The sequence below is a fragment of the Scyliorhinus torazame genome, chromosome 14, assembly GCF_047496885.1.
Source record: "Scyliorhinus torazame isolate Kashiwa2021f chromosome 14, sScyTor2.1, whole genome shotgun sequence".
NCBI lineage: Eukaryota > Metazoa > Chordata > Chondrichthyes > Carcharhiniformes > Scyliorhinidae > Scyliorhinus > Scyliorhinus torazame.
This window is the reverse complement of record NC_092720.1, coordinates 187,448,392-187,458,478: the sequence shown is the minus strand read 5'-3', so window position 1 is coordinate 187,458,478 and position 10,087 is coordinate 187,448,392. Positions and strand designations below refer to the sequence as shown.

Sequence of the window (10,087 nt, the reverse complement as noted above, 5' to 3'; positions counted from 1 at the left end):
AACATAGCGTTTTGCTGCATGCGGACGGCCTGTTATTATATATCTCAGAGCCGGTGGGCAGCATTGGAGATATTATGGAGATTTAGGAGGAATTTGGCCGGTTTTTGTGATATAAATTGAACATGGGAAAGAGTGAGGTGTTCCCGATTAATGCCGGAGGGCAGGAAAGGAGACTCGGGGAGTTGCTGTTGTGGACTTCTATCTTTATTAATAATAACCACAATCTGTGAGTGCGTTCCGTGTATTGGACAAATGACCACAAAACCAGTATTTAAGTACAATCACAGTTTACTTATTGAACATAAGATTAGTTCTGTACTTGATAAATTACAGGCTACTACACATTAGTCTATATCCAGCAGTTTAAATGACCTTCACTGAACTTCCAAGTGACCGGCTCTGTGCAGGTTAGAGAAGGCCTTTATCTGGTTCCCCACGTGTGGCGGCTGGAGGTTGTCTGGGTCGTCTAGGCTGAGTGTGTCTATCAGGTGGAGATTGCGGGTCCTTGAACCTGGCTGGTCAATATCTGCATTTGCTGCACAGAAGCCGGTCCCAAAAGAGGCAGAATGTTGCGGAATTCTTCTTATCCTCCGATCTTTTGGGTGGTCCCAGGTAGGGATCCAATGGATCGATAGGATTTCAATCACCCTAATCGATTCTGGCCAATTAGAGTCGGACACCTCGATAGCTGGGTGGGTCCTAGTTGTTATTGTCCAAGGCACGTAGGCACTCCCAAATAAGGCCCCTGAGCCTGTTACTCATGTTAAGTTTCAATCTGAATCCCATTGTCCTGGGGAGACCTGCGAGTGGCCTCTAACAGGTGCACGTTTCTGCATAAGCCTGAATTGTTGTTTGCAATCCATACAGGCTGTGTCCTGTCTGTATTCCAACCTGACCACAATTCCCATCATCCTTTGCGGGCGGCCATTTTAGATGGCCACACCGTTTAGGGTGGTGGGGGCAAATTTCAGGTATTTGGTTATCCAGCTGGGCACAGTTGCATAACCTGAACTTCACTCAGCTGGTGGAACAGATGAAGGCAGATTTTAAGAGGTGGGATGTGTTGCCTCTGTCGCTGGCAGGATGGGTGCAGATGATGAAAATGACGGTGCTGCCTAGGTTTCTGTTTATGTTTCAGAACCTCCCTATCTTTGTCCCCGAGTCGATCTTTAGGAAGCACAATGGGGTGAAATCCCATTGAAAAAATTCCTTTTAAAAAAAAATTTAGAGTAAGCAATTCATTTTTTCCCAATTAAGGGGCAATTTAGCGTGGCCAGTCCACCTACCCCGCACATCTTTGGGTTGTGGGGGCGAAACCCACACAATCATGGGGAGAATGTGCAAACTCCACACGGCCAATGACCCAGAGCCGGGATTGAACCTGGGACCTCAGCGCCGTAAGGCTGCCATGCTAACCACTGCCCCACCGTGCTGCCCTAACCTGGCAGAATTCCTGAGGCTGGAAAAGGTCAAGCTCGCTCTGCGAGGGCTGGTAGAGGGTTTCACCCGGAGGTGGAAACCGTTTATCGATTTCTTTAAAGAGGATTGAGGTATCAGCAAGGGGAGGGGGGGAAAAAGGGGGTTAAAATAGTGAAGGTGGGATGTGACGGGGTGTTGGTGTCGGGGGGGAAAGAGGGTTGTGGTTGTTTATTGAGTTGTTGTGTTGTTCTTCTGATATTTTGTGTTTATGTGAAAATGCATTTAATTAACATATATTTTTTAATAATCGATAAATGCAGCAATGAAATATTTCGAGGGACTGGCACGCTGGCCATCAGCGAAGAACAGCGCAGACCCGGTGAGGTTTTGGGGTCAGTGTGACTCCAACCAGTGGAGTGAGGTCCAGGTTAGTTACCCCGGGCGGGGCTTGGAACTGAAACCTCTGCAGCAGGGTGGTGAAGAATAGGAAGAGCTCAGCCTTCGCCAGAGCCTCACCGGCGCACACCCTCCGACCTGAAAAACAACAGGGAATGGTCAGCACACAGAGGCAACAAAGTTCAAAACATCCTATTTCTGAAAAAGTCTCCACTGCCAGCAAATGATAGGCAATTTAATTTTCAGTCATGTCTCTTGTTCCCCTGTGAGCATAACAGGGAGTCCATTCGGCCCCTCAAGCTTATTCTGCCATTTGTGGCAAATCTACATCAACTTGGGTGGGTTGCCTCTGGCTGCTCCTGTTTCCTCCCACAACCTAGAGATGTGTGGGTTAGATGGATTGGCCATGCTAAATTGTCCCATAGTGCCCAAAGATGTGCAGGATAGGTTACAGTATCGGGCAAGTGAGTGGGCCTAGGCAGGAAGCTCATTCCGAGGGTCAGTGCAGACTCGATGGACTGAATGGCCTCCTTATGCACTGTAGGAATACCCATTCAAAGAAAGAGAGGGTCTTACGCAAATATATAAGATCTTGAGGGGCACCTGCCCCAGGATTCCAGATTTATTCATCAAATATAAATCCTTGTGTTGTCCCTGGATCATCAGCCCAGGCCTCTGGATCACTAGCGACCCAGTAATATTACCGCGCCCCTTGGATGCTCTGCTTGCTGCTGTGTGCTCCCGTGCTCCTGACACAGCCCTGCCAGAATCGTTCAGTACACTCGGAAATCGGCTCAATTGCTGACATGCCACTTTTGGATGGATTGCCGTGGCCTCCAATAAGATATTTCTGCCATAAACCACAGGGTGGAGGAATGAGGTGGGAACCTGCCACTCTCGTCGGTGACAGAAAGTCACCAGCCACCATCACCACCTTAACCGCGCGGCGTGTGGGGAATATGATCCCATTCCATGCAACAGTCAGGAGAGAAGCTCAGAAGTGAAAAAGGAGATTTCTCCCTCTGTGGTGGAGGCAGAGAAAGGCTCCAACTAAAAACTGTTCCCAACAGTGCCTCATTAGCATGTTGAGGAGTGAAAATGTATAACAAAAAAAAAGGAATAGACATGGTCCTCGCATCCATTACCTGCAGAGAAAGGCATGAAGGCCTTGTTCTTCACAAACCTCCCTTCAGCATCCAGGAAGTGAGCCGGATCAAACTCGTTTGGTTTTTTCCATTGAGTTTTATCGAACAGCACCGAGGTCAGGAGAGGAATCACGTACATTCCCTGAAAACACACAAAACAATTCTGACTCCGTGCATGCGCCTGACTTCAATGGAGAGTGAATGCGTGGGGGAGGGGGGCGGTTAAAACTGATTATAATTGTTGTTAAATCCAACAAAATTCCTGATAACCAAAATGATAATATCCAAGTTGCAGCACTTTAAAATTAGTCTTTTTAAAATTTGTTCATGGGATGTGGACATCGCTGGCTGGGACATCATTTATTGCCCATCCCTAATCGCCTTTGAACTAAGTGGCTTATGAGGCCATTACAGAGGGCATTTTTTAAGCTGTCACCACATTGCTGTGAGTCTGGAATCACGGGCGGGATTCTGTGACCCTGAGGCTAAGTGTTGGCGCCGTCGGAAACGCCGTTGCGTTGCTCCAGCTGATGATCCGGGGGTCAAATGAGCGCCGCGGGATCCGCACATGTGCAGTGACACCGGCGCCAACGCGCACATGCGCAGTGACTGCCTTCAACGCGCCGACCCCGACGCAACATGGCGCAGGTCTACAGGGGCCGGCACGGAAGAAAGGAGGCCGCCAGCCAGAGAGGCCGACCCGCCGATTGGTGGGCCAAGATCGCGGAGCAGGCCACATCGGAGACCCCCCCCCCTCACCCGCCCCCACCCCCAGAGTCTGGCCCCCGAGCCTGCCACGCAGAGGTCCCGCAGGCTGCGAGCAGGTGTGGATTGCGCCGGCGGGACTCGGCGTTTTTACGATGGCCGCTCAACCCATCTCGGGCCGCGAAGAGCGGCCCCCGACCAGCACTGCGCCAACTACGCTGGCGCCAATGGCACCGATTCTCCTCTCGGCGGAGAATTGCGTGCCAGCGTCGGGGCAGTGTGGCACGATTTGCGCCAGTCGCGGGGATTCTCCGGCCCGGCCCCAGGCTGAGAGATTCCCGTCCCACATGTAGGCCAAACCTTTTTTAAAAAATATTTTATTGAAGCATTTGTAATTTTCACAATTTAACATATTGACATTTCTAAAACAACCGTGCGGGTCGGCGCACAAAATACCCCCTAAAATAACAACAAACAATAGACCATGTACCCCACTTCTACCGCCCTATCCCCAATTACCCATATACTAAATTCATTGTCCTTATTTGACAATACCATGCCTGTGCCGTGGGGGGACTCTTTTTCTTCCGCCTTCCCCATGGTCTCCACTATGGCGGAGGCGGAAGGGACCCCCTCCACTGCGCATGCACGGGGATGCCGTGAGCCTCCGCTGATGCTCCCGCGCATGCGTCGCCCGGCAAAGTCCTCTCGGCTCTGCCTAGCATGGCGCCAAAGGCCTTTCCCGCCGGCCGGTGGGGCGGAAATCACTCCGGCGCGGGCCTAGCCCCTCAAGGTGAGGTCTTGGCCCCTAAAGGTGCGGCGGATTTCGCACCTTTGGGGCGGCCCGACGCCGGAGTGGTTCACGCCATTACGCCGGATTCCCTCGTTCCATCGGGTAAGGGAGAATCCCGGCCCAGATCTGCAAATCCCTGCCAGAATTCCCTCCGTTTCGGACATGCCCATAACATATGGACATGGTTGGCCGGGCTACCTCCACACCGCCCACATCTGTCCTCCACCTCCTCGAAGAACCTATTCATCCGGGCTGCTGTTATGTGGATGTAGGCCAGACCGACATGTCTGGAATCACATGCAGATTTCCTTCCCTGAAAAGGAAATTAGTGAACCAGGTGGGTTTTTATGACCATCGAAAAATGGTCATCAGTCGACTTTTAATCTTTCAATGTTTTTTCTTGAATTCAACTTTCGCCATCTCCAGTGGGGGGATTCGAACCCGGGTCCCCAGAGCATGAGCCTGGGTCTCTGGATTATTAGTCCAGTGACAATACCACTCTGTCACTGCCTCCCCTGTTTTTATTTAGAAGGATATTCTGCAAATTGTAAAACTTATATGTCATTCGTACCGTTAAAACCTACCTTTGGAATGAAATATCCTCTGAAGTGCATGTCCACAGTTGTTGAATGAGGAACGTTCAAGGGGACAATGTTGGAAAACCTCTGGATTTCATGTATCACCGCGTCAGTGTAGGGCATGCGTTTCCTGTCCTCTGTACTGGGGCATCTTCCAGCTCCTATCACTTGATCAATTTCTTCCTGAACTTTCTCTGAAAAAGAAAGAAAAGCTTGGAATGGAGAAACAGTGCTGGGGAGGCATGGCGTAAAATATCACCCTGATCAGCCACACAATACGAGAGCTGTCAATTCGGCTGTCCTGTAGCAAGTAAGGCAGGTAAGTCCTTCATAGCGGGAGCGAAGCTGAGCGGGAGAAATCGGGACTGCAGTCTGGGAGGGTAAGTGGTATTTGTGTCTGTGTCTCTGAGCGGGAGAAATCGGGACTGCAGTCTGAGAGGGTAAGTGGTATTTGTGTCTGTGTCTCGGAGCGGGAGAAATCGGGACTCCAGTCTGAGAGGGTAAGTGGTATCTGTGTCTGTGTCTCTGAGCGGGAGAAATCGGGATTGCAGTCTGAGAGGGTAAGTGGTATATGTGTCCGTGTCTCTGAGCAGGAAAAATCGGGACTGCAGTCTGGGAGGGTAAGTGCTATTTGTGTCTGTGTCTCTGAGCGGGAGAAATCGGGACTGCAGTCTGAGAGGGTAAGTGGTATTTGTGTCTGTGTCTCTGAGCGGGAGAAATCGGGACTGCAGTCTGAGAGGGTAAGTGGTATTTGTGTGTTTTCACATTGTGTGTGTGGGGGGGGGGGGGGGGAGGGACCAATGTGATGTCACAGTAAAGTTATGACCTAATTGGCTGGTAGAGAATCTATGTTAAATTTGAAACAAAAATATTGACAAAAACAAATTAAAACTAATTACTTAACGAGGTAGAGGAGTAACTAGACCTGAGGGCAGAAATTTGTCTTAGCATTTAATTTTACAGTAAAAATCTAGTGCGAGGGACCATAATGATTTAAGTAATTATTTTGAATTAATTAACTAGTGCTTAAATGTCACACAGCGGTGTGCAGTGCTCTAACTGTGGGTGATCCGTGACACTTCCTGCGTTCCGGTCGACTACGTTTGCAGGAAGAGTAACCAGTGGCAGCTCTTCACAGATTGCGTGCTTCGGTTGGAGCAGCGGTTGGATGCACTTACGAGCATGCAGGTGGCAGAAAGCGTCATAGATAGGAGTTATAATTACGTGGTCACACCCAAGGTGCAGGCAAATTGGTGACCACTAGAAAGGGCAGGCAGGCAGTGCAGGAATCTCCTGTGGCTGTTCCCCTCTCTAACAGGTATACCGTTTTGGATACTGTTGGGGGTAGCCTATCGGGGGAAAACAACAGCAGCCTGAACAATGGCACCACAACTGGCTCTGATGCTCAGCAGGGGAGGGCAAAGTGCAGGAGAGCGATAGTTATAGGGGACTTTATAGTAAGGGGCACAGGTAGGTGTTTCTGTGGACGGGAAAAAGACTCCAGGATGGTGTGTTGCCTCCCTGGTGCCAGGATCAAGGATGTTTCTGAACAAACACAGGACATCCTGAAGAGGGAGGGTGAACTGCCAGAGGTCGTAGTACGCATAGGTACTAATGACATAAGCAGCAAGAGTGATGAGGTCTTGCAGAAGGAGCTCAGAGAGTTCGGCAATAAACTAAAAAGCAGGACCTTTAGCGTCGTAATCTTAGGATTACTCCCTGTGCCACATTGTGCCAATAAGGCTAGGATTAGGAGGAGAGTGCAGCTAAATACGTGGCTGAACTGGTGGTGCAGAAGGGAGGGTTTCAGATTTCTGGACCACTGGGATCTCTTCCGGGGACGGTGTGATCTGTACAAGAAGTCTGGATTGCTTCTAAATTGGAGGGGCACCAATATCCTGGCTGCGAGGTTTGCTGGAGTTACACGGGAGGATTTAATCTAGTATGGCAGGGAGATGGGAACAGGAGCTCTGGCTTAGAAGGTGTAATAACGGAAGGGGAAATAGAGAACAAAATTAAGGGAACAACATCACCCTGTCTCCTCAAACGCAATGGTTTGAAGGGCATTTGTTTCAACGCCAGAGGAATACCAGGTAAGGCAGATGAACTTAGAGCACTTATTAGTACTTGGAATTACGATGTTGTGGCTATCACAGAAACATTGTTAAAGGAAGGGCAGGATTGACAGCTGAACGTTGGAGGATATAGATGCTTCAGGAGAGATAGAGGGGGATGTAAAAGGGGTGGGGGAGTAGCATTACTGGTTAAGGAGAATATCATAGCCGTACTGCGTGAGGGCACCTTGGAGGGCTCATACAATGAGGCAATCTGGGTAAAGCTCAGGAACAGGACTGGGGAATCACAATGTTGGATGTTTATTACAGGCCCCTCAACTGCCAGCGAGAGACAGAGGAGCAGATAGAGAGATATCGGATAGGTGCAAAAGTAACAGGGTTGTTGTGGTAGGGGATTTTAATTTCCCCGATATTAGCTGGGACTCACTTAGTGCTAGTGGTATGGATGGGGCAGAGTTTGCCAGGTGTATCCAGGAAGCTTTCTTAATGCAATATGTAAATAGTCCATGGAGGGAAGGGGCAGTATTGGGTCTGGTATTGGGGAAATGAGCCTGGTGGTTGAGGTTTCACTAGGGGAATATTTTGGAAGTAGTTACCACAATTCTGTAAGTTTTAGGGTAATTTTGGACAGGGATGAAGGTAACCCTGGCGTTAAGGTGCTAAACCGTGGAATGGCAAATTACGATAACATTAGACATGAGTTGAAGAATTTGAATTGGGTGCGGCTGTTAGATAGTAAATCAACATCGGGCATGTGGGAGTCTTTCAAGCAACAGTTGATTAGGATTCAGGAAAGTCAAGTTCCTGAGAGAACGAAGGATAAGTGTGGGAAGTTTAGGGAGCCTTGGATAACGAGTGATATTGTGAACTCGTCAAAAATAAAAAGGAGGCTCTTGTACAGTCTAGAAGGTTACATAGAACATAGAACATTACAGCGCAGAGTACAGGCCCTTCGGCCCTCGATGTTGCGCCGACCTGTGAAACCACTCTAAAGCCCATCTGCACTATTCCCTTATCGTCCATATGTCTATCCAATGACCATTTGAATGCCCTTAGTGTTGGCGAGTCCACTACTGTTGCTGGCAGGGCATTCCACGCCCTTACTACTCTCTGAGTAAAGAATCTACCTCTGACATCTGTCTTACATCTATCTCCCCTCAATTTAAAGCTATGTCCCCTCGTGCTAGACATCACCATCTGAGGAAAAAGGCTCCCACTGTCCATCCTATCCAATCCTCTGTTCATCTCATATGCCTCAATTAAGTCTCCTCTTAACCTTCTTCTCTCCAACGAAAACAGCCTCAAGTCCATCAGCCTTTCCTCATAAGATTTTCCCTCCATACCAGGCAGCATTCTGGTAAATCTCCTCTGCACCCTTTCCAATGCTTCCACATCCTTCCTATAATGCGGTGACCAGAATTGCATGCAATACTCCAAATGAGGCCGCACCAGAGTTTTGTACAGCTGCAACATGACCTCATGGCTCCGAAACTCAATCCCTCTACCAATAAAAGCTAACACACCCTACGCCTTCTTAACAACCCTCTCAACCTGGGTGGCAACTTTCAGGGATCTATGTACATAGAGTATGAAGAAAGTAGGAAGGTACTGAAGCTGGAAATTAGAGGGCCAGGAGGGGTCATGAAAAGTCCTTGGCAAGTAGGATTAAGGTGAATCCCAAAGCTTTTAATTCATATGTAAAAAGCAAGAGGGTGGCCACGGAAAGGATTGAACCACTTAAGGACAGTGCGGTAATCTATGTGCTGAGCCTGAGGAAATGGGTGAGGTAATAAATGAATACTTTGCATCAGTGCTCACCAAAGAAAGGGACTTTCTGGAAGATGATTCTTGGTAGGGTGTGTGGACAGTCTGGATCATGTTGACATTGAAAAGGAGGACGTATTGGGTCTTTTAAAAGATATTAAGGTAGATAAGTCTCCTGGGTCAGATGGGATTTACCCCAGAACACTGAGGGAAACAAGGGAGGAAATTGCTGGGGCCTTGACTGACATCTTTGTATCCTCATTGGCTACAGGTGAGATGCCAATGGACTGGAGAATACCTAATGTGGTACCGCTGTTTAAGAAAGGTATTAGGGATAATTCTGGAAACTATAGGCCGGTGAGCCTCACGTCAGTAGTAGGTAAATTATTGGAGAGAATTCTCAGGGACAGAATTTATACCCATTTGGAAACAAATGGACTCAGAAGCGATAGACAGCATGGTTTTCTGAAGGGGATGTTGTGCCTCACTAACTTGATTTAGTTTTTTGAGGAGGTGACAAAGATGATTGATGAGGGGAGGGTGGTGGATGTTGTTTACATGGACTTCAGTAAAGCCTTTGATAAGGTGGCTCATGGCAGACTGGTACAAAAGGTGAAGTCACACGGCATCAGAGGTGAGGTGGTAAGATGGAAACAGAACTGGCTCGGTCACAGAAGGAAAAGGGTAGCAGTAGAAGGGTGTTTTTTTGAATGGGAAGTTGTGACTAGTGGTGTTCCTCAGGGATCTGTGCTTTGGCCTCTGTTGCTAGTAGTGTACATAAATGATTTGGAGGAAAATGTAGCCGGTCTGATTAGTAAGTTCGGGAAGATAACATGGTTGGTGGAGTGGCAGATAGTGTTGAGGATTGTCAGAGATACGGCACAAGGAAGTGCTGAGGGTCTTGGCAAAGATTGGTATCATGACCGGTACAGGCTTGGAGAGCCGAAGGGCCTGTTCTTGTATTATTGTGTGTTATTTCTTATGTTTCCTGTTAAATATTCAGCTTCCACTCACTTCAAAACACTCAAAAACCAAGCATGCATAACAGACGACTGATGTGGCGTTGCCCATGGAGCACTAAACTTTTTTAAATTATAATTTTTTTTTCCCACTTAAGGGGCAATTTAGTGTAGCCAATCCACTTAACCCGCACATCTTTGTGTTGTGGGGGTGGAACCCACACAGACACGAGGAGAATATGTAAACTCCACA

General features: G+C 48.4%; 1 protein-coding gene across 1 annotated transcript in view; it reads right to left on the bottom strand.

Annotated features, from left to right (window-relative positions):
• Nucleotides 1–270: 270 nt before the first annotated feature.
• Nucleotides 271–10,087, bottom strand: part of LOC140390280 (cytochrome P450 2K1-like) — a 53,079-nt gene continuing 43,262 nt past the window's right edge. The window contains exons 7-9 of the mRNA XM_072475303.1: nucleotides 5,043–5,230; nucleotides 2,961–3,102; nucleotides 271–1,953 (exon numbers count right to left, since the gene is read on the bottom strand). Coding sequence (XP_072331404.1) covers nucleotides 1,775–1,953; nucleotides 2,961–3,102; nucleotides 5,043–5,230 — 509 coding nt within the window. The 3' untranslated portion in view covers nucleotides 271–1,774. The remainder of the gene's footprint in view (nucleotides 1,954–2,960; nucleotides 3,103–5,042; nucleotides 5,231–10,087) is intronic.